General features: G+C 40.8%; 1 protein-coding gene across 3 annotated transcripts in view; it reads left to right on the top strand.

Annotated features, from left to right (window-relative positions):
• Positions 1–27,619, top strand: part of LOC121516555 (amyloid-beta A4 precursor protein-binding family B member 2-like) — a 78,027-nt gene that overhangs the window by 18,687 nt on the left and 31,721 nt on the right. For all 3 annotated transcript variants that reach the window (XM_041797902.1, XM_041797903.1, XM_041797901.1), the window contains exons 7-8: positions 2,243–2,389; positions 2,712–2,839. In XM_041797902.1, the coding sequence (XP_041653836.1) occupies positions 2,243–2,389; positions 2,712–2,839 (275 nt within the window). The remainder of the gene's footprint in view (positions 1–2,242; positions 2,390–2,711; positions 2,840–27,619) is intronic.

Raw genomic sequence — 27,619 nt, 5'->3', positions numbered from 1 at the left:
TGGCTGCAGAAATTATCATAATAAGCTTTATGTTGTTTTTTTTTATTAACATTTTAATATTTTTTAACATCAAGAACATGCACGATTTATTGTAGCAGATAATTATTTTTGTTCTTGTATTTCAGGAGAAAGGAGGGAAACAAACAATTGGGACAATCCCACAAACTAAAAAGCATAAAAAAGCAATAAAAGAACAACTGAAAAAAAGCAATACACACAGTGCTAGAAATGACAGACACATTGACAGAGTATGAAGTAGATCAATTCCTGTGCTTCACAGACAGGGGGTGCAGGGGGCATTAGAGACCTGTCAAGAATAAGATTCCCTAAGCGTCCCCTGCTCCTGAATCTCAAATGCTCCATTAATTATAGACAAGTTTTGCTCCAATCTCCATTTTTTTCTGTTTATACGTCTACCTGATAGACCCTCTAGCTGAGCCAGTCTACCTAAATGACAATGCCAAAGATTTTACAGAGAGGATATCAGATGAGTCTGCAGCCAGGCTGCTTCAGGGAGCAAGGTCCCTAAGGGGCATCAGGTCCCCCATGTTGGGATTTGTAATGCTAAGTTTGGTTGTTGTTCAAATATTAATAATGATTATTAAAATAATATATGTAAATAAAGACAAAAATTAATCAGGATTAATAAATAATGGGGCACTATCCTGAAGACAGGAACATCAACCAAAAATGAGCAAAAATTAGTCTCAAAGTTAAATCTTATATACTAATATTATTAATAATTAATAAATATTTGTATTTAAATAAACTGAAGATGTGAAATTGTACACTGACCCTTCAACCAACGTTTATTACAATGTGTATGCACAATTATCACAATTTCTCTTTAAATGTTATTGTAGAAATTATTCAACAAAATAGTACACATCAGAGTCAATGACCCCTTATCAAGCAAACAACTAAAATATACTAAAACAATCAAGCTATTTACAAAACTAAACATGGCGAAATGTGTGTGAAAGAAAGAGAGAGAGAGAAAACAAAAAGCCGATGTTTCTACACATGAGATTTTTAAAATGGCGGTCATGGAAAAAAAGACAGTGCGGTTTGGCAAAAAAAAAAAAAGCTTTAACTTGCTTCTACAAACTCAGTATGGTCACTTCACCACACAGAAACCCAGTGGCAACTTTCATTCTACAGCAGTCACACTAATGTTTGTGAAGGTGAAGACACTGTAATGGATATAAATGGACACAGCAAAGTAAATCAACAACACATAAGCAGAGAAAACAGGTCGACAAATGAAGCTTTTAACAAATGCTCATGAAACACTTCACAAAACAGTTACCCAGATCAAAGCCTCTTACTTACTCCTCTTACTCCAGGAGGCAAAAGAGGGTGTTGATGACTCTTACATAGGCTTGAGGGTGCTTCTCTAGCAAACTAAAGGTAAACAGTAGTGGGATCAAACTTTCTGACGAGAAATAAGGCTCTATCATTTTTCTGGGGGCAGCAGATGAGTTTTTTTTTTCGATGTCCTTCAAATTCAAGGGACTGTCTGTAGCTCTCCTATCCAGATAAGTTCCTTAAAAGGAATGAGAGAAGAAAACTCTGTGCTCAACCAGATAGTTGCTGTCTGTGCTCAAACTTAAGCTGAAGCTGGGAAACACCCATGAAGCAACACAGGTCAGTAGTTGCAGTGAACAGTGGCTTCTGTGCAAGGCTGCTGAAAATGCAGGAAGATGGTATGGCTACAGGTGATGGAATGAAATATAGGAAAGAGGACCGTTTATAACCTGTGCCACATCATAAGGACCCCTGCGGTTTTCCTGCTATTTCCTCCAATGGGGCAGGAGAATGTGTTCTTTTCACACCTCAGTGTGAAGTGCTGAAAGGGCTACTGGGAAGATCTGTGTTTATGGTCTGTTGTTGTTGAAGATTTTCCCCAAATTTAAAAAACGGACTTTAACAGTTTCATGTGGGCAGAGTCTTTGTCTCCCACATGGTTGATCCCAACACCCAGAATAAACTGAATTGAACGTTAGGTTTTTGCTCAGTAACATTTTGGATTTTTGTGGATTTTTGACCAGAAATAAGCTTTCAATAAAAAAAAGGCAGTTCCTCCCCATAAAGGTCTTCACATGACACTATAGGCTACTTTAAGTGTGATATTTTGTAGACACACATTTCACCTGCCAACTAAAGGTTATCTTAGGCTTGTTTTGGATATATTTGTGAAAAAAGTCTATATGATTATGTGTATGTGTTGTGCTGCTTTCAGTCATTCCCTGTGCGATCTCTGGGCTGGGTGGAGATGGCAGAACAGGACCTATGTGAAGGGAGAAGCAGTGTGGCTGTACACCACTGCATCAGACAGCTGTCCTACTGCAGGAGGGACATACGAGACTCAGCTGGGGTGTGGGGAGAGGTCAGTCACATATTTGTATTAGTATGTAATTGTTCCATGTGAATCAAGTGTTCTTTTTTGTTCCTTTTTTTGCAGCTGTTTAACAACTCAAAATTTAAAATGTCAATTATGTAACTTAATAGAGTAACCAAAAATATGTTTATTATCTTCCCTATATGGTGCCCTTCAGGGGTCCTGTCCCTCAACATTTTTCAGTCTCTTTTATCACTGTTTTTGGCCTTTTTACTGTCACTGTTTTGAGAGCTGAAGAGAAGCAGGAAACACCCCTGTTCTATATGTTTTGAGCACAACTTAAAGTGCATCCTCATTTGTGGTCTTGCAGGGTAAGGGGATGCTGTTAGTGCTTCAGGACCGCATGCTGACCCTTGTTGATCCCGATGACCACAGCCTGCTTCACTCTCAACCAATCAGTAGCATCCGTGTCTGGGGTGTTGGCCGAGACCACGACAGGTAAGGGAAACCGTTTTCTCTCCTTTTCTTACATCTTTTTATGGCTGGAGAGTAGAATTTGTTGCTGTATGATAAGGCTTTTGTAGCATTTCCAGGTTTCACATTCCTTCTTGCAGACACACAGCATATCAAACACACTAGAATGCATGAATGGAGCATTTATTTCTGGCTGTAAGAAGCTGATTCAGGAGATTTTACTAATCATTACAGAATGAAATCAGCCTCATTATTATTCAGTGCATATTTGCACAAACTGCATTCACATCACCATAATTGTGCTCATTGCTGCATGTTTTCATTGCAGACTAGGGACCTTAGGGGCCTTCAGTCATTTGGCGATGTCCCGTGGACTTAACCTTTCACTATTGAGCTGACAGTGTGCTGATGTTAGCACAGCTGCTTATTGGAGGGAGTGCAGGATAAACCCTTATTGATATGGGCCCCTCAGGGCTGAACTCAAGCAGCAACCACTTCATATACAAGGCCAAAACACATCTGGAGACATTAGCGCTTATATAAAACACATACATGCATGCATTTTGTATGTATGAGATACATGTACCTATAACAGCTTTACATGCACACACCATCCCGACACCAGCTGTGAAAATCCTTTCTCAGTGCTAAATGTTAAACCCCTAAGAGCTCAGAGACTCTGGGAGATCCACTTTAGAGATGTGTGTCACACAAATGAGAGGAGTGCTGGAGGTTTGCAGTCCAGTAAGCTGTCTGCTCCTGACATGTGTAATCAGCTGTTAAGGGATTGGGTGAAAATGGAGTCTAAAATAACTGCTGTGCAAACGGCTTGACTCACAGATGTCTTGTTACCTTGTTTTTTTCTTCCTCTCTCATTTATCTCTGTGTCTATCTTAGTTTAGATGATTGCTTTTTGTCTTCTAAGTGATGCTTAGGTCTCTATCTTGCCCATTCTCTCCATATTGTCTTTTTCTGTTCTCTCGCCAATAACAATGGCACAATGTTAGCTCTGTGTATGCGTGTGTGTGTGAGAGGCAGATGAAAAGAGGGAGAGAAAGAAAGAGACTCTCTCCACTTTCTCCTGTCTCAGAGGATTGAGAAACTTTTCAGTGTGTCTCTCTCAGCGGTAATGGATAAAGCATGTAGCAGAGAGGAAAGGGGAGGGTTGGCCCAGGCTAGCTCTGCCCTTCAGCCTTTTTCTTTTTCACTTAATCTGTCTCTCTCTTGCAGCATTACATTTTTTTTTCTTCTGAGCAGCACTGTAATATCTGCAGTTTCAAGTCTGCAGTCATGTATTCTCTTTCATGAATCTTCTGTAATTGTGTGGTGAATAATGTGTAACTTAGATGACATTTGATGCTGTGAGACCACAATGCACGCTTCACTGTAGCCCACATCTGAAGAGGGATGGTCTAAGTGTGTGTATGTTTGGGTTTTTCTGAGACAAGATGTTTGGTCAGTGGTTTAAGTGGCATAGTCTTACCACTAGAGTGCACTACAATCAAAGTTTGCCTTTTCAGCTTTCTACACAGATGTCAACACCTCGGGATCTGTGAGGCTGTTCTTCATATTTTGGCAAATTTAAACAATATTTCAACAAAAGATTATTACAGTTTAATGTATTTGAACTTGAAAATGTGCATGTCCACAAAGCCAGGTCATTAAAAAATTAGATAAACGAAAGCATTACATAATGTCAGGGAGTGTTTGGGTAGCTAAATCTCCATCATTTACATTCTGTATAATCATCAAGTACAGGCTGTACAGTAAAGCCTTGGTTCTCAACTGCTGAGTATAGGACCCAAAAGTGAGATCCATATTCTAGGGATGCATGATTTTGGATTTTGCCGATATCCGATATGCCGATATTTACAGATTCATTTTCGCCAATACCAGTATTGATACTGATATTTAAATATGTTTTACTTAACTAAAGAACTGAGTCCTTTGAACACAATTTAAGGTTTGAGGATGAAGCCTATTGAGTCTGGAGCCTATCCCACCTGTCATTGGGCAAGAGGTGGGGTACACCCTGGACTGGTTGCCAGTCAATCAAAGGGCTGACATATAGAGACAGACAACTAGGCACCAATTTAGAGTGATCAATTTACCTCATGTGCATGTTTTTGGTAACCTGACACGCCAGATGGATTTGTTTCACATACATCAGAGAAAAACAAGGAAACAGGCATATCCATCTGCTTTGCAAAGTTATGTTTTTGGTGGTGGGCGGAAGCCAGAAACCCAAGCATGCACAGGGCGAACCAGCGATCTTCTTGCTGTGAGGCAACAGCGCTAACCCCTGCGCTACCATGCAGCCTGCTGGCCAAATTTTACAGTTGATATATGCTGACATTCATGGCTAAAATATCGGATGTAAATATTGGCAGAAATTTTGAGTGCCCTATCACTGTCAGTGAGTTGCTGATGTGTGCCTGGAAAAAACATGCAAAAAGTCTGTATGTGCTTTAATTTTCAAGGATCTTTGTTCTGTCAAATCTTTTGCCCCATAGCAAGTCTAAACTGCCCCCTTTCTCACTAAAAACATTTGGTTATGATTGAAATTTAAGGAGATTTGGGTTGCTAAATGTCATGAAGCAGGTGGTGGTAAGTTCTGGTGCTAGACCAGTTGAGAACTAACCTTGCAAAGCAGATGGATAAGCCTGTTTCCTTGTTTCTCACTGGCATATCCATCTTGCAAAGCTCCCATCTGAACTGTTTGGGCGCGGTTAGAAAGTGACAGGACCAATCAGTGACGAGGAGCAGTACTTTCAGGCGCGCGGAGTTGTGACGCAAACAGGCAGCAGCAAGAGGCCGGTGCAATTTGTGGAAGAGCTTATCAGAACTTGATGACATTTCTTAGTTAAAAGAAGAGCAAAGAACAGCAGTGAGTTGTTTTCTTTTCAAAAACAACAAAAGTCGAGTACTTACAAGTCTTCAGTGGCCACGTTTCGTGTTATTCCTTGGTAGCTGTGCACGCGCAGCTTGACAGTGGCTACGTCACGTGTTTTGTTGCTCTGATTTGCCCGTGGAGATGTGACAGACAGAACGTTAATCCAGTCACACTCCAAGTTTTTTTCAAAGCCTCTGCCTTTTTTCAAATGTTGAAGGTTCCCCAGATGGATGTATGAAACAAATCCATCTGGTGTGTCAGGTTTGTTGAGAACAGCTACACGTAAGAATTATTTCTGCTTGTCTGTACCATTTTTTGTCTTCTATCAAAGGAAAAAAAACTGCAAAAATAAAACAGTTAATGCTTTGTCTTTGTATGCAAATGGCAAACATTTGTTTGATTTACAAATATGCAAATGTATTAACCTTGCAAAGCAAATGGATAAGCCTGTTTCCTTGTTTTTCACTGGCAAATCCATCTTGCAAAGCTCCCATCTGAACCGTTTGAGCCCGGTTAGAAACTGACAGGACCAATCAGTGACAAGGGGCAGTACTTTCAGGCGCAGCAGAGTCGTGACATAAACAAGCAGCAGCAAGAGCTGGTGCAGTTATGGAGGAAGAGCTTAGTGTGGATGCGTTAAAGCGCCAGTTTTATCAGAACTTGACGACATTTCTTGGTTAAAAGAAGAACAAAGAACAGCAGTGAGTTGTTTTCTTTTTAAAAATAACAAAAGTCGAGTACTTACAAGTCCTTAGTGGCCATGTTTCGTGTTATTCCTTGGTAGCTGTGCACGCGCAGCTTGATAGTGGCTACGTCACGTGTTTTGTTGCTCTGATTGGCCCGTAGAGATGTGACAGACAGAACGTTCATCCAGTCACACTCCAAGTTTTTTTCAAAGCCTCTGCCTTTTTCCAAATGTTTCCTATCGAAGGTTTCCCAGATGGATGTGTGAAACGTGGCGTTTCAGGATACAAATGTATGCCATTTAAACAAAAAAGAACCACATTTCCTCCATTAATGTACTAGTTGATTTTTATCAACTAAAGCAACCACTGATATCACACATTTAAACTCTAAACTGTTTAAGCCCTTAGATCACCACTACCTCCTGGATGACAATTTGCAATCCAAATGCCCAAACAGTTAGAGTTATTCAGTGAAAAATACTGCAGTTTCTACCTTGGATGGAACAAAACGTGATTAAACCAGGAGACAGGACAAAACTAGCATGTTTAAAATGCACATCATTACATTCGTTACATTTATATGAACTTTTTCTTTTCTAGAGATCTCAAGAAATTAAACTATTAAGGTTGGGAAACCAACTTTTTTATCCCAAGATAAATGAGTCCAGAAAGCAACCAAAATTTGCTCAAATAAAACTTGTGATGTACGTCTGCTTAGGGCCGTGGTGCGTGAAAGGCTCTTATATTTTATTTTTTTATTTAAGCATACTGTTGTGACCTGCTGAATACAGCATTGTGACCCTCCAGTTGAGAAACATTTCTCAACAACTATACAGATTAGAAAACTCATTCCTCCTCTTCATCACCCGACAAATCAAGACTTCACTAAGAAAGTAAACAGTCTGTGTTTTGACACACATCCTGTTTTATTCTTTTATATGTCACTTTCCTCCAAAGGTAGTCTTATAAGCTTTTGTCTGATACAATATGTAATGCTTGGTCTGCAGTGTATTTTTCCCCAAATATTGCAACAGATTTTTTAAAAGGCACGTGAGACATACACATGTAACCTTGCAAAGCCAATGGATTGGCCAGTTTCCATGTCTGTCATCAGGCGGGTCCATCGTGTAAAGCTTCAATCTGAAATATTCTTTTAATAATTTTAAATCTTACTGCAAAGCCAAACACAATGAAATAATATCTTCTTCCCATCAGTATATTTTTTTTCCCAAAACTGAAAGGAAACACATTTACACAATGTGGCATGAACAGTATATAATAAAAAAGCTCTGGGGTGACCTGGAGAGGGTTGTGCACAGGAAATACCCTCATAATCTGAGTCTGAGTGCTTTTGAAAAGAAGAGTGAATGCATTTTGCAAAGTTGAGAAAAGTTTTGCTGTTCAGCTCCTACCCAGAGACTGAGTGCTGTAAAGAAATCAGAAGGTATTTGATGTAGTGTTAGACTAGGAATGTGCATATTTATGCAACCATGTTTCTTTTTTTAAAAATCTATGCCTCCTTAAAAATTTTGGTGGTTTTTCAATAGATTATTACATGATAAAGGTTACATTGAAGGTGAAAAAGTTGTGGAATGATATATCTTGGCATTATTTTCAATGCTAAAATGTGGAATTTTAACAGGGGTGTGCAGACTTTTAGAGCCGCTGTAAGTGACTGATGAGGTGGACACATTAACCGCAGAAACCTCAGGGAAATGTATAGTCAGGAGACCATTATATCATGCATACAGCTTGTCTGCCTGCTACTGCGTGGGAGTGTTCAGCTGTCTATCGAGGCACAGGGTTCATTATATTACAGTGATTTGAAGGGGAAAGGTTTATTATGATTATTACCCTTTGTACTATTTAAAACATGTTCTGCTGCTTTTACTGACCAGTGCCACTGCTGTGAGATGGTCAGTCTAAATTCTTACTAAATGTTTTTATGATTTTGGTTTTGAAGATTTTGGCCTCAACACTTTCACCTTCAAAAAGGAAGTGAAACACTCTGACTTTTTATCAAATCCCTGCAGCCAGGCTCATAAATCTTGTTGAAAAGTGGAGTTGTGTTGATGCTCCTAGAAACTGTGAAGTGCATGATTGAAGAAGCAGCATGTCGGAATGTGACAGGATGACTTTCCTGAACAATGTGCTTGTTTAAAGTCAAACAGGTTATGATTGTCTAACCCTGAAGGTAGATTTACTGTCAAAAAGTTAACAAAAACAGCTTTGCCTGTCTTATCAAGGGTGAAAATGGGAGATGGAGAAATTAGGTACGAGTGAATTTAAACCAGAGTTAAAGATATATTTGAGCGTGCATGCATGGAGGACATCGACTGGGATGAGTTAATCTCTCTGTGCTCTCTCCATCCATCTCTCTTTCTGTCTCCTGTCTCTTTCTCTCTCCATCTATCTGCCTCATCCTGTCCTGCACGCTCTCTCTCCCTTTGCTCAATTCAATATGAATGAGTCCCCCTGTCTCTTAAGCGGGTTGGGAAGGGGGATGTTGCTCTTGGATGAAGTCATAATGCTAAATCTGGAGCACTCAGCAAGTCCAACAACGTGCACACCTGTGTGTGTTTGCATGTGCATGCATGTCTGCACGTGGGCTTGAATTGATGAAGTCATAGGTCTAAATCTGGAGCACTCTGTTTGTGTGTGGGTGATGCTGAATGAGTGGGTGTGCCTGTGTTTCCCCCCACTTCTCCATCCCCTTCTCTCTCTCTGTCCGTTACGCTCCTGCGCTATTTCGACTCTTTGTCTCCAGCGCTCTTTCTGTCTGTGCCACTGGCTGCACAGCTTTGCCTTTTCTTCCTTCTTTCTATGTCCCATCATTAGCCTCTCCGTTTTCCCTCGGCTTCAGTCAGACAACAGAGGGAGAGACAAAGATAGCAGCAACTGAGGAAGAGGGGAAGAATCTGTGCTGAGAGAGTGTGAGAGGGGGGAAGAGAGAGAGGGGTGAGTGAGGAAGAGGCAGCGCATGCTTTCCTGCTCGCACTGAACAGGATACAGCCAGACTTTGCTCTTCGGACCAGGAGGGAGAAGCAAAGGGAGCCAAGCAGAGAGGGAGATAAGGGGGGGAAAGGTGTAGCTGAGGGAAGAAGAGGAGGAGGAGGAGTGGAAGGAAAGGAAGAAAAGAGGGGAAAAAGAACCCTGGAGGATTAAAATAGGAGAAGAAAAAGAAGAGAAAGAGATTTTTCCCTGGGTATCACGGCGAAGGGGGCTGAGGCAATGTCACCGTGACGGAGGAGCTAACAAGGCAAAGGAAGAGTAGTCATCTGAATCGGAGCGAGGATGTCTGGCTGTGTGAGTACCCCTATCTCTTATTCATTCACCCCTCCATCCATCCATTTAGAAATACCCATCACTGCCTCCCTCTGTGTCTTCACATGACCCCCTGTCTCTAACAGCAGCCTCACTTTCATTTATTAGCCTGTGCTTTATTATTTCACTCATTTACTCCTTGGCCCCCTGCTGTGTCCAGCTCTCCCTCTCTCCTTGCTGTCAGGTGTAGGGGTGCAGGCTGGCAGCAGCAGCAGGTTTGTGAAAAAAATAAGAGTGAATGAGAGAGGGATGAAGTAAGCAAAGAGGGGGATTGAGAAAGACAGGATTAAAGAGTTTGGATGTGCTGCAGGGATTTTCAAAGTGTGTGTGAGACGGCTGTTTGGAGCTGTTTGATACTGCACTCATCTCATGTGTGTGTGTGTTCTGCAGTGCTGAAATGTTACTACTTTTGAAGTATCCATCTTTTGCTGTGTTCTGGATTCATTCAAGTGAGGATGCACTCCTAAGTGAAGGTGCATAGCTGCATCATAGTGTGCATGACTTTTCCCTCTCTCTCTTCCCTAGTGTTTATATCAAAACAAGCTGAGAAGGAGGGATGAGCAGGGGAGCAGTAAGCGAAGAACAAAAAGCCAGAGTGAGATGATTTACAACATCAGGGGACAGTCGCAGCTTGTTTTCTCGTCCTTGGCTTGTGACACTTATTAGGATTGAGACAACACTCTGTCATACACCATTTATAGTGTCTTTCTGCAGCCCTCATGTCTATGTATTTGCCCTGCTATCAAAGTGAGCTTCTTCTATGAAGGAAGAAAACACATGACACAGAGCTACAAACATGCATTTTATTCATATTCATTAGCAGGCAGCAGAGGGGCTCTGTTTGCTTATTCCCCACAGCTCTTACTTATTTCCCCTCAATGTTGACCTTCTGTGGACAACTGTGGCATGCAGAAATGATGGTAGAGAGAAGTAAAGAAGACAAGGAAATAAAAGAAAAGGAGAGAAGAGAAGTGACACGCAAGCCTCCACTATCATAAATATTTCAACGCTGAACACACTCCAGCGATCATCTCCATTTATGTCAATTAAGTGAGTTTATATGCATGTTTCTGGCTTTCCAGTCAGTCCTCCCAATTTAGCTTCAACTTCCCTGCTGATGTCAACACCAGTCGCCTTAATTAACATGCATGGCGCCCTCTGACGTCCCACAGGGACGTAGCCCGAACACCTCGACCCACTCAATATAGACGCCAAGGTGATTGATTACCTTTTCCTTCCCACTCCTGCTCCCGTTTTTGAGCCCTACGTCTTCCACCCCCAGTACAAGTCATCGGTCCTCCACATCAGCTCCTTACATCTGCCCACAATCCATCACCTCCATTCAACACTCACGTACACACGCCTCATGTCAGGATGTGTCCACCCTGCCTCCCTGAAAAGCTCATTCTCTAAAGGGTCATTATGGGGGGAGCTGTCCCCACTCAGTCTGCTGGAGAGAGTTGTAGATTTCAAACACATGCACACAGGTACACGAAAAGCTTCAAAACACAAACATATCTTCTTTTTCTCCTTTACTTCCCCTCCTTTTCTTACATTAGCATTGTTAGGCACACCTGCTGTAATCCCTGTCTTCCTGACGGATTACTCCCCTGTTCCCCCTATAGATCCCCGCCCCTCCCTCACCCCACCAGCCGATAAATCTCCCCCCGATGAAGCCCTGGCTAGTCTGGGCTGCGGCGGGCAGCGATGAGAGTTGATGCTGATGTTGGCTGATCGTACAGGGCTGAACACAACGGGACGCCTGCCACTGCCTGCAGCCCGTCAATCAGACTACAGAAGTGGACTTAGATGTTGAGGCTGAATTTATTTGAATACTCAACATGTCTGGGAGTCTCTGATGGAGGTGTTTTATTATGTTTTAAGGGGGCGATGCTGTTGATGTGCCCTGCAGAAGCTGGTAAATAAATCTCCTTTTAGTGACTTCAGGATCAATAGCACACTTTATTCTAATATTTTATATGAACAGAGTGACAGTGTGTGGCTGCATTTTTCACATTTCATCATCATGATTCAAAAAATGTTTGCAGATCCTGATCAGCTTTTGATTAACCTGAAATTGAAGTGAAATATGAATCTCAACAGGGCAAAGATTCCCAATCCTCTCCCCTGATTGGCTGAAAATACCAACCTCTCTCATTTAAATGCAATAAACTTTATAACCGGAGGGTTTGTTTTGAATATGTCTATTTAATGATTGATGAGGGATCATAATATATCAGTTTATATTCTTAGATAAACCGGATCAATGGGAACAGACCTGCAATCTCCATGCCAGAAAATGGTTGTATGGTAAAGACAAAATGTCAATTTTACTTGAACATGTTTAGAAAGACTTCAGCCCGGTTTAGAGCAAAGATTTGCAACAAAACAAGACAGCTTTGATGACAATTGCAGCTTGAATCAGACAGTCTGATAATGTTGATTGCCTTCAGCTTGTCAAACAGCTGGTTTTAGACTTTTAAAGCCAACAACAAATTGTTCAAAGTAGAATGATAAAACCATGCTGCCGTCGCCTCAAGTTGCACCAGTGTGAACACAGAGCCTTTTAGGATTGTTGCAGAGTGGCCTGTTGCAAGCAGTGGCAAGTTTTAACTCTTGACCCCAAAGTTCATTTTATTTGATCAGTGTGAGCCCAACAGTGTAAGGCCTGAGTGATTGAAGAGGTGGTCAAGCACAATTTTGGGTATTTGTCAGTGAGTAGAGATGCAGAGGCAGGTCTAAACATTAATTATCTCCTCAAAACCTCAGTATTCACGCAGCACAGGCCCAGTTCCTCCTCTGAGCGGCATGTTAGATGTGATAGGAATTTGGTTAGAGGGTTGTTGCTGGCGTCTGAAAAATTAAACATCCACAGTAGAAAGATGGACTCTTTTGTCCACAAAGGGAATAAACAGATTTGAAGGCAGTGGTTACCACTGCCAGTGGTGGGGTGACAGTAGCTCAGTAGGTAGAGACGGTCGTCTCGCAGGAAGGTCGTAGGTTCAGTCCCCAGCTCCTGTAGTCACATGTTGGTGGGTCAGTGTCCTAAGGCAAGACATTTAACCCTGATAAAGTTTAACCAGCTAAATGGTTAAATTGATTTATCAAATTAGCCAGCCCAAGATTTAAAAGTCAGTTAAACTAATAACCCATCATTTTTTTTGTAAATATGGGGATGAAATCTGGGAAAAATTTGCTATTAAAACTGTTATGAAGCCTCCCGCCACTAATAGCCTCTATAGTTGGAGTTAATGACCACTGCCTCTCCGTCTGAGCCTCCCGGCACTCAGCCAAGCATAAACATGAAGAGCTTAGCTGTTAGCATATTGTAGGAACAGCGCAGTATGACCGTTTTCTGAAGTAGAAAATGGAAATAAGTGTTATGTAGGATGTTGAGGGTTACACTTGTGTATAAATACTCAAGCCACATATCAAAGCACCATATTAATCTGCTAAAAGGAATGAAGGATGGTGGAGCTAGCTGCTAATGTTAGCTACCCTCTACACAGCATATCAGGCTCACATCATACCCACATACCAATCATGGCACATTGACATTATTTACACCTGATGAAGGCCAATATTTACAGCTGATTAATACCATTGTTTACAAATGATACAGGCTGATATTTACTGCTGACAAATACCAATGTTTACAGCGGATAGAGGCAGATATTTACAGCAGACAAAGGCCATATAAACAGCTGATACAGGCTGATATTTACAGCTGATAAAGGCCAATGTTTACAACTGATACAGGCTTATATTTACAGCTGATAAAGGCCATATTAACAGCTGATGAAAGCCTATATTAACTATAGATAAAGGCCTTTTAAACATCTGATGAAGGCCATATTAACAGCTGATGAAAGCCGATATTTACTGCAGATAAACGCCACATAAATGGCTGATAAAGGCAGATATTTACAGCTGATGAAAGCCACTATTTACTGTAGATAAAAGCCATATAAACGGCTGATAAAGGCAGATATTAACAGCTGATGAAAGCCACTATTTACTGCAGATAAAGGCCATATAAACGGCTGATAAAGGCAGATATTTACAGCTGATGAAAGCCTATATTTACTGTAGATAAAGGCCATATAAACAGCTGATAAAGGCAGATATTAACAGCTGATGAAAGCCAATATTTACTGTAGATAAAGGCCATATAAATGGCTGATAAAGGCAGATATTAACAGCTGATGAAAGCCAATATTTACTGCAGGTAAAGGCCATATTAACAGCTGATAAAGGCAGATATTAACAGCTGATAAAGGCCAATGTTTACAACTGATACAGGCTTTTTTTTACAGCTGATAAAGGCCATATTAACAGCTGATGAAAGTCGATATTTACTGTAGATATAGGCCAAATTAGCGGCTGATGAAAGGCAATGTTTACTGCAGATAAAGGCCATATAAACGGCTGACAACGGCAGATATGAACAGCTGATGAAAGCCAATATTTACTGCAAATAAAGGCCATAAAAATGGCTGATAAAGGCAGATATTAACAGCTGATCAAAGCCGGTGTTTACTGCAGATAAAGGCCATATAAATGGCTGATAAAGGCCATATAAACGGCTGACAAAGGCCTATATTCACTATATATAAAGAACATATTAACAGCTGATGAAAGCAGATATTAACAGCTGATGAAAGCAGATATTTACTGCCAGAATTTCAGTTGTAAATATTGGTAGTTTTTTTTTATGGCACTTGGCACTACTGCAACCACTACTTTGCCACTACTTGGGCTTCGCTGCAAGATGTGTCTCCCCCTCTGGCTTCTTTTACATTCTCCATGGTCTTACCTAATGTCCTGGCCACAGCACTATCTGATTCGCTGAATGCCACACAAGTACTAACCAATCAGCAATGAAGCCTGAATACCACTGACACAGTGAGTATATGGCACCACTTTGCATTTTCCTGCTGCCACTGTGTTGCTTTGTTCTGTTTCCTCCTCTAATTTCCTTCCTCTTTGGCTGACCGCTGAGGTCAGCTCTACACATGGTAATGTCTGTGTCTGAATAAGTAAGTAAGTAAGTAAGAAAAAAATAGTAACTGACTGAGTGAGTGACACATATTTATAAGCCCTGCAATACAGACTTGCGTTTGCTTGTACTGAATGCTCGCAGTGATGGCTGCCTCCACTGTGGTAACTAGAGCCATACATTGGGCCTGGGTTCAAAAAATTGATTCTCCTTCTCAGTTTTTCTTTTATTTTAGAATGAAAAGTTATTAACAGTTAGTGTTTTACTATTTGTTTAAACTTACAACCATTAACAACTTATATCTGCCAAAAAAAAACAAAAAAAACAATGTCCAGTGACACTGTCTCTATCAGTGAAGTATGGGGCATGTCTCTGTAGTGTTTCATATGTACACAGAGAAGAGCTTTATTAAGAAGAGAGACAGGGTGAGAGAGGACAGCATGTAGCTATGTACATTTAAGTTGCCACAATAAATTTGGCTCACAAAAAACAACAATAATGACAAAATCACTGTGCCAGTCAGGCATTTCAACAGGAACTCCAGATAGTTGCGGTCAGCCACATACTAGGTTTTAACTTATTCTTGTTTGTTGATCATGCAGTTTTACTTCTGCAGCCATAAATAAATTTTGTTTCTCCTAATAAATGCATGCTGATCCTAGGAGACGTTTATCAGTCTCATCAAATACTTCTAACCAGTATTGCTTGCAGCCCTGAGTAACTAGTATTAGTCGGCCCCTATGTCATGGCAGGTCCAGATCCTCAGAATGATCACTCTGCTATCACATTAGAAAAACATGTTCTTGAAAAAGCAGATGCTTTCTTGATGATCAAAAAGTTTGCAAACTCTTGTCTATCCTAATTTGACTTCTTATTCAACTCAAGTGGAAAACTTAATCTGCATGTATTCTGGTGAAGTGTTTGGAATATTCAGAATATCCAGTGTTGGTAGAGTTAGAGAGAGGATGCTAATTACTGAGAGCCTGAAACAAAATGATTTATAGCACATGCAGCTAATTAGGCTACATGCATACAGTATGATCCCAGTGAGCAGAGAAATGCAGAACTCCACACCAAATCCCTGCAATCTCCCACTCACCCTTTATCTCTCTCTCTCTCTCTCTCTCTCTCTCTCTCTCTCTCTCACAGATGCACACATACACATTAGTAAGACACATGAATGGGGGCGTCTTGCTGATGTGACATCTCACTGAAGCTTTTTCTCAGTTGAGAGTATTGGTGCTCGCGTACAAATCACATTCACAGCCACACACACGGACTCCCCCACACACACTCCAGTGTAGTATGATGTATAAATGATCAAGAGCAGAGAGAACAGCAGGACATCGTCTTTCTCCCTTTCTCGCCCACCCAGAATCACTCTTTTTTTCTATCCTCCCTCATCCCCCAAACACACACACGCTCTCTCAACCACTGTCTTCCCATCCCTCCGACCCTCCCGCCTGGCACTGCTCTTAAATATGTAATGAAATACGGAGAGTGTTGACACATGGGTATGGTGTGTGCTGCGTGTTGCCCCTCCCTCTCTCCAGACTCAGAGAATTGGGTCACAAAGCTGCGTGAACATAAACCGGGTTTGTGTGTGTTTTTCTTCCTTTTTAGTTAAACACAGTTTTTACCGCTGACTTTGAGAATCTCTGTGTTTTCTTAGAAAATGCACTAAGGTGCTTGAGGTGAATCAATCAAGAGTTGTTTCTGCTGTAAACAAAATCAGCCGTCAAGCATCTTCAGTTTAATACTCCACAGACAACAGCTTTATTTTTACTTCTACTTGATTTTTGTCCTACTTCTTTGCCGCCTTGGGCTATATTGGTGATTGTGAGTGTTTTTATCTATCTGTGGGAGTAAATTTGTGTGTGGAGAGACAGAGAGTGTGTCATATGATACAAAGATGCAAAGAGGGTTTCTTCCTCCTCCTCCTTCTCCTGAGCTGTGCTGAGCCCTGTGGCTCTGGATGCTCATTTCACTGCTCATCTTGGTGCTGTAAACAAGTTTATAGTGGAGAGAGGTAATTACGCGCAGACATTCAACATTAGACCTAATGGCTGTGGGCCATGACTAATTCACCAGGTCGCAGAGGGGTTTACCTCGCTCTATTGTCACACAGGCTTTAAGCACCGCTGAGCTGCTGTGGACAGAGGAGGATTTACTGGTGTAATGTTTCATGAGATCCAAATAAACACAGAAACTCTGCTCCATTGATATTTTGTAGACACTCCATGACTAATAAAGGAAAGTTCAACATTTTGCACCGTGTTCCAAATTATTACGCAAATGATATTTTTCTCTGATTTTCCTAAATAGTTGATGCAAATGACAGTCAGTATAATTTTCAAGTCATCGACCATTAGAGCATAATTCAAATTTTGTTGAACAAATGTCTTAATGATTTAAAAAAAAAAAAAAAACATTTTATAGGTTGTAAAGAACTGAAAATGGTCATTTGTTGAATTTGCAGCATTAGGAGGTCATATTTACTGAAAGCTACTTCAATCAAAAACATCTGAACAGGCCAAGTTCCATAGGACCCCTTCTTTGATATCACCTTCACAATTCTTGCATCCATTGAACTTGTGAGTTTTGGAGAGTTTCTGTTTGAATTTCTTTGCAGGATATCAGAATAGCCTCTCAGAGCTGCTGTTTTGATGTGAACTGGCTCCCACCCTCACAGATCTTTAGCTTGAGGATGCTCCAAAGGTTCTCAGTAGGGTTGAGGTCAGGGGAGGATGGGGGCCACACCATGAGTTTCTCTCCTTTTATGCCCATTGCAGCCAATGACACAGAGGTATTCTTTGCAGCATGAGATGGTGCATTGTCATGCATAAAGATAATTTTGCTACAGAGGGCACTGCTCTAAAGGGGCTTACCAGCTCTCTCCCCATGATTCCCAAAACATAACTCCCCCACCTCCTCGCTGATGTCACAGCCTTGTTGGGACATGACGGCCATTCACCAACCATCCACTACTCCTCCAATCTGGACCATCCAGGGTTGCATGGCACTCAGTAAACAAGACTATTTGAAAAAGAGTCTTCATGTATTTCTGGGCCCACTGCAACCATTTCGGCTCATGAGCATTTGTTAGGGGTGGCTGAATAGTAGGTTTATACACGATTGCAAGCCTCTGGAGGATCCTACACCTTGAGGTTGGTGGGACTCCAGAGGCACTGGCAGCTTCAAATACCTGTTTGCTGCTTTGTAATGACATTTTAGCAAATTCTCTCTTAATCTGATGAATTTGTCTGACAGAAACCTTTTTCATTATGCCTTTACCTGCAGAACCAGTCTGTGCTCTGAATCAGCCACAAATTTCTTCACAGTACAATGATCACGCTTAAGTTTTCATGAAATCTAATGTTTTCATACCTTGCACAATTTGAGGCATTTTGGCAGCAGAGAGATCATTTTTCTTTCCCATATTGCTGAAACCTGTGGCCTGCTCAATAATGTGGAACATCCTTCTTAAGTAGTTTTTCTTTAATTGGGCTCACCTGGCAACTAATTATCACAGGTGTCTGAGATTGATTTCAGAGACCCAAAGAGCCCTGAGACACAATACTGTCCATGAGTTAACTGAAAAACAAAACATTGAATGTTTATGACACTAAAATTCAATTTGCATAATAATGTGGAACATGGTGTAGAAGTAAGGAAGCACCAACAGCTGTACCAATAAACACCACAAATCCTGATTGATAAATAAATAAAATGAAGATAACAATATTTTCCACACTAAAATGTTTTAGATCATCAAACAAATTATACTATTAGACAAAGATAACTGGAGTAAATACATAATGCAGTTTTTAAATGATGATTTCATTTATTAAGGTTGAAAAAAATCATCAAAACCTGCCTGGCCCTATGTGAAAAAGTAATTGCCCCTAAACCCAATGATTGGTTGTGCTCACATCACTGTGGAGGAATTTTGGCCCACTCTGCATAATTGTTTCAATTCAGCCACCACATTGGAGTGTTTTTGAGCATGATCGGCCTGTTGAAAGTCATTCCACAGCATCTTAATTGGATTTAAGTCTGGACTTTGACCAGGCCACTCCAAAACTTTCATTTTGTTCCTTTAATCCATTCAGAGGTGGACTTGCTGGTGTGTTTCAGATCATTGTCCTGCTGCAAAACCCAAGTGTGCTTTAGCTTGAGGTCAGGAACTGATGGCTGGACAATGTCCTGTTGGATTTTCCGGGAGAGAGAAAAATGTATGATTCCATCAATAACGGCAAGTAATCCAGGTCCTGGAACAGCAAAGCAGCCCCAGAGCATCATACTACCACCACCATGTGTGATGTTCTTTTTCTAAAAGGCTGTGTAATTTTTACCCATGTTGAAAAGTTCAACTTTTGTCTCATCGGTACACAGAATATTTACTGATTTACAAGATTTTCTTTGGCAAATGTGAGACGAACTGTTTCTTTCTTTGTGGTCAGCGGTGGTTTTGGCCATGGGACTCTCACATAGATTTCATTTTTGCCAAGCCTCTTTCTTACTGCTGAATAATGAACACTGACCTTAGAGGCGGGTGAGGCCTGCAGGTCTTTAGATTTTTTTTCTGCGTTCTTTTGTGACCTCCTGGATGAGTCATTGATGCACTCTGGGAGTAATTTTGGTAGGCCAGCCACTCCTGGGAAGGTCCCTTACTGTTCCAACTCTTCTCCATTTGTGGATAATGGCTCTTACTTTAGTTCACTGGAATCCCAAAGCCTTAGAAATGGCTTTAAAAAGTTACTAAAGTGCTCCTAAGCAGCTTTCTTTTCAGTGTCTCTGCACTGCACACAGCATAGGGTGCTATGGTGCAGAGGAGGGAGACAGCAATGTCTCCTATCTCTTCCTGAGAGTTTTCTCTACACCTCCCTTTGACCTGTGTGCTTTTGCTGATGCATCTCTGTAAACAAACCTATGTTGCATGCTGTCTGGACATTATTTATGGTGATATTGTGTATGGAGTTTTATAGCATAAAAGTAATCTTCTTTGCAGGGGGGTATCATAAATTTCAGTCTCATTTTAAAAAAGACTTTGAAACAGCTTTCCTAGTATGAAAAGTTGCCAGTAGGACAGCCTGGGGATTCAGCTTGACTGCATGGTAATGTTTGCCCTCTTTTACACAAATAGGGAGATTTCTGGTTCTGTAAAAACAAGATGCTGACAGACTTGAAACCAAGCTCAAGGAATTGGAAAATGTCAGTATGACTTTATCCACTTCTCACTGACAGTGTGTGGATAACCCGTCTACAGGTTAGTATGGCATTCTGCTTAATGGTTGTAGATCAGTGGATTGTTGTCTCTGTTATAGCTCTTACTCACTGGTTATGATATTTTTGAGTATTTAATACTCAGTAAATGGTATCTAGTTCAATTTTATGTCAGGTGGTGATGAAACTGTCTAAAATTAATACTGATGTCTCTTTATACGACTTTTAAAATCAAAAGAGGCCACCATTTAGAACATCAACTATTTCTAGTAGACTGCCTGAACTAACACTATATGCTCAATATTTGCAGTGGCAGACATTCTCTATTTGACCTGGAAAAAAATTAGGATAGGTTTTTTTGAGTCAAGGTCAGACCACAAGGTTTCAGCATAATTTTAGCCTGATATAACAGTTGTAGAGTTTTAGGGCCTGAAAGTCTATTGTCACATCTAATGTAGTTTATCATAGTGACAACAATCAAGAGCACGTGAGAGAGGCCTTCCAGACAAAAACTCTATCATGTTTGTTTTTTGTCCTGCCTTTTATGGTTTGTTCCATGGCATCCGTCACATTGACCAATAAGAGCATATAGAACACTCTTCATGCACAGCAATCACAAATGTAAACAAACCGAATGGCAATGGAAATTTGTTTACGGTTATCTTCAGGTTATATTCTAGCCCAGCACCTTTAGTCTCTGTATAGTCTGTCAGTTAAGTCACAGCATGAATTTACGGCTCTGTGCTCACCTAATCTGACATAGGGCTCTATTTTCGTGGCGCAGCACAGGGTGGCGGAGTGTGGCGCACCCCGTGCAGTGGTAATTTTGTCCGGTGCACCACTGTGCGCAGCCAATTTGGCAATTTGGTAGACCAGGCTGAGCCGAGATGGGTGTGGCGGCGCACCAGGGGGAGGTGTCGACAGATTCAGCTTGGCGCAGTGACAATTTCGTGCCAAAACACTGCGCGGAAGGTGCGCTGAAAGCCCACCAGCTCCAACCTGGTCTATTCTCGGCGCAGGCGAAGCGCGCCCAATGTAGTGGTAATTTGGCTTACAGGCGCGCAGTGCGCACACGTCACCAAAACCTCACAGGCAGGTTTCCAGAGTGTCAGGCACATTTCAATGCAATAAACAATCACAGCAACCACTATTTAATGGAACCGTCTGAAGCAGCATATACATTTGTATCTATATAAATAGTCCCGTCACATCTGATGTCAGATCAAAGATGTTTGTCACACGTAATTGAAACTCAACCTGATGGCAGCTGGGAGTGATAAACTAGCGAGTTTACATCTTTCAGCCAACCACAAACAGCCACGGCATCCGATAAGGAGTATATATTCGGCTTCTCTCATCTCATGAAATTCAAAAGAAAAGAAAAAAGAGAGAGACGCTCGCTGAATAAATGTAAGTCAGTTGGTGTCTTAAGGATTTATCTGTGATTGCCCATATTTCTCTGTTTTAATCTTTATTCTTAACCCGATCTAAAAAGATGGAGTACATTATTGCAAGGAGGATGAGGAGGAGATACCGGGAGAGAATATATTACCAAAGGTTCTCCTATTTGGCGATGACAGAGCAGGAATGCAGGTGGATCACAAGCATGATGCCTGGATTAGCCTGCTGCTGTGTTTAATGTAATTGTCACTTAATTTTGTACTCCTATTCATGACACAGGAACAGATTACATCTGTCCCGCGAGGTGGTCCACACGGTGAAGTGCATCGTGGCCTCTGATGCGCAGCCCGGTGGCCACTGTGTGCCTTCTTTGCTCTGACAGCTTTCTTTTGGCCCTTCTCCTTACATCATTGAACCATTTTTTACATTGGGCAGCAGTTCTCAGAATATCTGGCAAACTTGATTGACAATATTAGTAACTTCCTCCCAGGCAGTTTTTGAATCATCAGCCCGTGGAGGTCTGTTAGCATTATCATATATTCTGGTAGTGCGAGCTTGGACCTCCCGGACCAGCACATCAGTTTCCTCCTGGGAAGGCGAGATGAAATTGGCACTGCGCCTTGCCTGCAGCGCATTTAAAGGCAAGGAGAGTCGTTCATTTGATTGGTGAAGATTACACTCGGCTGTGTTAAACCCACTCACGCCTTCTCTCCTTCCTCTTTTGCCACTTGCGCCGGTGGGAGGGACAGAGGCGTGAGTGCGCCGCGCTGCGCCGGACTGCGCCATGCACGAAAATTGCAAAATGCCCTGGACACACCCCGTTGGCGTGGCGCAGGGCAGGTGCACTGCACCTGCTCCTGGTCTATGAAAATAGAGCCCATAGTGTTCATTGTAAAAGATAGTTTGATTTAGAATAAACAGAGCAAATAAGTTCATGTTTGTATTTTATTTAACATATTTATTAAAGCTATTTAAAAATGTTACCAGACTTTGAGGGCATGGAGATTTTCACCAAATTCACCATAAATGTCACTTATAAATTTTCTCCCTTTGTTATTCGTTATTTGGCTAAAAACAACAAAAGAAAAACAGTAAGTATCATAGTTTCATACTGGAAGCTTATTAAATGCTCGTAGGCACTAAAAATGTTTGCATCAGGACTTAAAGGTTCAATAGTCACACTGACATGTTTCTTCAAAAAATACTGTTAAAAACATAATTAATGTTTGTGTGATGTTTTTGATCCTTGACTTACAGAATTGGTCTCAAACCCTAGTACTGGTGAATCTCTAATGAACATATTGGATATCTGAGCAGACTACAGACAGCTCTGTAAATACCACAGAGTGGACACTAACGTATCATCAATATTGCCGCAGAGTAAAACTAAGTCGATATCTGTCAGCAGCTCTGTACAGCCCGACTAATGGCTCAGTAAAGTGTGCACTTTCGTCTTTTATTGTCAGTTTTTATTGTTTTTCTTTTTATCACCATATTCTACATTCCATTACAATAAACCACGATTAACTTTAATCATGGGCAACATTTGCTGTTTCCTGCAAACACAATTATCTAGTCTCAGGGGTCTACTTTTTAATACAGTTTTTTCTCAGCAGTGTTTTGTGATGTTTATTAGATTTGGACAAATGAAAATGAAGAATTTCCCAACAGAGCACATATAGATTAAGGAGTTTGGGAATAAAAGCTCATTGTAAGCTTTGACAGGAGAAATGTTTCATTTTGTAAGCACTTAAAGTGGAAGCTGTAGGCTAGATTTACCACATCTTGTAATTTTTATGAATATGATTATGGTGCTCATTGTGTACTTTGCATTAGTGCTGATTGTTATTCAACTTTAAGAAATAGCAGAGGTCTTTTTTTACACAGGAGGGAATTAGAATGCATATGGGGTTTTAATGAGCTTATAAAACAAAGAGTCTGGTGCAAAAAGAGATTTTTAAAAAGCTTTGAAAAGAGAAGGATTTGGACAGAGAGAGCTGCTAACTATAACAGTACCTGCCAGGTGTTTAGTAATTCTCTTTGCAGTGTGATGAAAGGGCTTTCCTCTAAATCACAAACCAGCTGTTGTTCCCTTTTCAGTGTTGAATCTCTGTGTGAAAGTGGATCACATCAACCTCCATTTTGGACAGAAGCCAAAGTCACAACCCTGTCAGCAGTCGTGGAGTGACCCGTTTAGTTTCAGTCAATAATAATAACACACTCACACACACACACACACCTGCCTGTCTTCTTTCTGCTGACAGCAGAGTCACCGGAGCTTCCTCCTCAGACGTTTCTAATCAGCATCTGGCTGTTCTATTAGCATATGTAAGAGCATTAGCATAGAGCAGCACTACCCAGACACTCTGCTGTTTGATAATTGAAGTCTGTGTGAAGTGTGTGTGTAAATGTGTGTGCGTGACAGATGGTTGGGAGAGGACACGAGTCTCTGCTGAGTGATACAGGAAGCTACGGAGCGTAGAAAGTACAGCAGAGCTGACGGGGGACAAGTTACATTTGTGTTGTTTCCACTGCCTCTTAAAACTTTTACTGCCGCTCCTCTGCTGTTTTCTCTCTGTTTAAGCACCTGAAGATGTGCAGTGAAGCAGTTTTCTTTACTGTACGTTATAGTCGCTGGAATTTAAATAAGACAGCATTATTAGGAAAATAGTAGTTCTGCTGAGTTAGAATGAGAGAGGATGTACAGTACCTTTTAAATCACAGGAGAAATTCAGTGTTTGAATTTTTATTAATCATGGCCATGCTCACACATAGACCAGACATGCACACACAAACAAAAACAAACATGATTCTAGGAGCATGCATTATGGGGAATATAAGGGGCTACATGTGCCCTGAGCTGTTGGGGTTTCTGTATTTTGCACAAAGGCACCTTAGCTGAACTCGGTAATAAAACCAACACCTCTGCAGCAACCCATTTCCATACATTGGCCTATACCAGGATTTAAACCAGCAACCCTCAAGTTCCCAACTCAAGTCCCTGAGCTACTGCAAACTGTAGGGAGCAGTCCTGGTCTTCAGTTTCCTCGAACTGATTAAATGTTAAAACAGCTTGGTGCTCATTTAATTTATTTGTTAATCTCCTCTTAACAAAAAGGGTACACAAGGTGTATTAAACATGGCTAATGTGCATTTGCTGTTAACTGTAATGCACAACAGTTAATGTTGCCTACTGTTTTTCAGTGTCATTGACTCACATTGGAAAATAGACTATTTTTCTTATCAGAAGTGAAACCACAGCGAACAAGAAGCAGGTTGGACCAAGCATTTGCCAGTGTGCAACGTCTCTACACTCGTGTCCTTCAGTTCTTTTACTTCAGGTCTTAAAGGTCACATATTATGCAAAATACACTTTTTTCAGGCTTTTCTAGCAAAAATATGTGCACTTGGCCTGCCTACAATCCTCCCCCTTTCATGTGTAGACCTGTTCAATGTGTGCTGAAACAAGCCGTTCTCAGATTTTCCCCTCATGATGTCATATGGAGAGTTAGCACCGCCCCCAGCTTCAGTTGGCCCTCCCCACTTAGAAGAAGTTCCGCCCTCCTCTCCTGATCCTCCTTTCAGCTGCCAGCTGAGAGGAGGATCAGGAGAGCCACATCCATTTCCTGACAGGGGCGGAGTCAGACAGCTCATTAACATTTAAAGCCACAGACACAGAAACGACTCATTCAGCAGAGGTGAAACAGAGGGATTTTCAGACATACAAGAATCCAATACTGGAGTGTATTTCAGTAACAAACTTCACAGGCATGTTTTGGGGACCTCTGGGGACCAATATTAACTTGTCTTAAAGGGGTAAAATATGTGACCTTTAAAAAAAACAAGTCCTTTTATTACAGGGGTACAGGAAGAGATTTATAGTTGCGGCACTGTTTTCACATTACACAGGTAAACTGTGTTACAACAGGACAGAGGATCAAATCATGTGTCTTTTTTTCCTCTCCTCCTGTGAACAATAGCTGCTTCATCCACAGGCAGCAGTGCTGCTGCTGGAAAGGGATACTACTTTTAAGCATTTACATTGTGTAAATATTTGCGTATTACACAGCATTGTCCTCATTACAGTTTTTCATAATAGTTAAGACATTTCTCAAACTCTTTCTCCCTTTTCTTAAAACATTGAACACTTTTCCATCTATTTTCACAAAACCTCTGATTCTTTGGTCAAAATCAAACAATCACATCAAAACAGTCTTAACAGAACTCAGAATTAAACTCTGTTCTCACTGAACTCAGCATTTAAAGGTCAAACACTACAGCGCACTCATTAAACACTACATAACAAAACAGATAACACCGTGGCAAATGATTGCTCCAAGAAAAGGTTAATTATTAAGACAGCAAATACATAAGATAAATATTTAAAGAACAAAACCTTCAGTACCTCTGGAGAGGTGAGTATGAAAAAAGTCAGCAATCAAAAAAACAAAACACTCCAACACACTTCTCTCTTAAAATTCAACATTTCCAACATTTGCTGCGCTGCTACCTTGCATTCTCAGACCTTCATCAGGTTGAGTCACTGTAGCAAACAACAGTGAGGAGGCTGTTAGAATTTCAAGAGTGTGTCAGAGTCTTTGTTTCCTACTTGTTTTTGTTTAGCTATTGTTTCCCCATATGAATATTTACAACTCAGTCATAGTTTACACATCTGATGTCAGTAGGTGGTTTTTCATCAGTGTCCCTCCTTTTCTTTCTATAAAAAAGAACTTTGTCCATTACTGGTATTTGAATTTCATGTAGTTCAGACCTAAAACTTCAGTGCTTAAAACACACAACTGAAAGTCTGAGGTTGAACAAGTTAACAAATTCAAACCCTTAAAACAAACTTTAAAGTCTAAAGAATGATGATGGACAAGGATAAAGATGAGGTACATCTGTTGGTCCAGCCTAAAACACCACTAACCTATTCATCCTGTTCATGCAGCCAACATTTCAGCTGGTACAGGCAAATTTTATAACCAGATTAACAGTTGTAAATATCTGCATTCAGTCTGCAATCAATATGATTATCATTTCTGCCAATATGATAATTCACTTTTTTCTAAGCTATAGTATCTTTCAATATTACTAAAATACTTTTACAGTTTTTTTCCGATTGCTAACACACTAAAATGACATGCATAGCAGAATTATTTAAACAGACACACAGAGAGCAAAACCTCTTCTCAAGTCTCCAAAACTCTAACACATTTTCTGCTTTACACACATCCTGCAATTCAAAATGGCACTTTTTAAATGCACTGAACACGGTTCTCTGCATAAGACACAACAATCTGACCTAAAGTCACATGTTTGTCATTTCAAAACACTGCCATTCAAAATGACACTACATGAGTTAATCGGCCAATATTTGTGCCACCTGGCCAAACACCTCAATGGTTAATTGTTAGCATTTCAATCAGGAAGTAAGCACTATAAAAAGCCCACAGGTGAGCACCTTTTTCTTTGACAGCAACAATGGAAGACATTGCAGAGAGAGGAAGAGGGAGGGTGAGAATGAGAGGGGGAGGAAGAGTGAGAGGTAGGGGTAGAGCTGGCAGAGGAGTTCATGGCCAAAGAAGACAACAACTTTCAAATGAAATCAGAGCAACCTTTGTTGGCTTGTGCAGACTATGGGAGAGGCATGTGATGAAATTGATGTGGGTGCGATTCAGGGATGGATAAGACACCAAGGCGCTTCTTCCCTCGATATCTGGCAAGGGAAGATATTGTCTGTGATGTGGATGAGGCGTTGTGGCCAGACCCAGCTGTGTGGCAAGATGCTGCCTAATTATTTTCCTTGCCTCTTTTTTTTCCTATATATTTTTCTGCATATTTTTTCTGCAATTTTCCTTTTCAGTTTATTTTCAGTTTGTGAGCCTATTTTTGGTCACCCCAGTGTAACTATATCTGCTATGCATATGTTGCATTGACTTGTTTGGTGAAAATAGCAAAAAACATGTTTCAACAGCGTGTGTTTATCTGCAAATACTTCTGTGCAAGTGAACAATCTGAAGAATTTTCTATAATTTTACCTATTTTAGTACTATGGCAAGGCATACTAAAGATGAGAGAGCTTTTCATTATGCCTAACAGTGTGTAGTTAGTTAGACAAAAATCTGGCAATATGATAGAAGTGTGTGCTATTTGGTGCAAAAGTTTGATTTCGATAATGCTATATGTAGTTTTGGTTGCAGTGCTTCATTTTGCAGGATATATGAGGTATTTTGCAGTTTGGGTGTGGGATTTTGTGAATTGTGTTAAGTATTTTG

Source organism: Cheilinus undulatus, linkage group 10 (assembly GCF_018320785.1).
Source record: "Cheilinus undulatus linkage group 10, ASM1832078v1, whole genome shotgun sequence".
Classification (NCBI taxonomy): Eukaryota; Metazoa; Chordata; class Actinopteri; order Labriformes; family Labridae; genus Cheilinus; species Cheilinus undulatus.
Note: the sequence above shows the minus strand (reverse complement) of the source record. Positions and strands in the feature narration are given on the sequence as shown.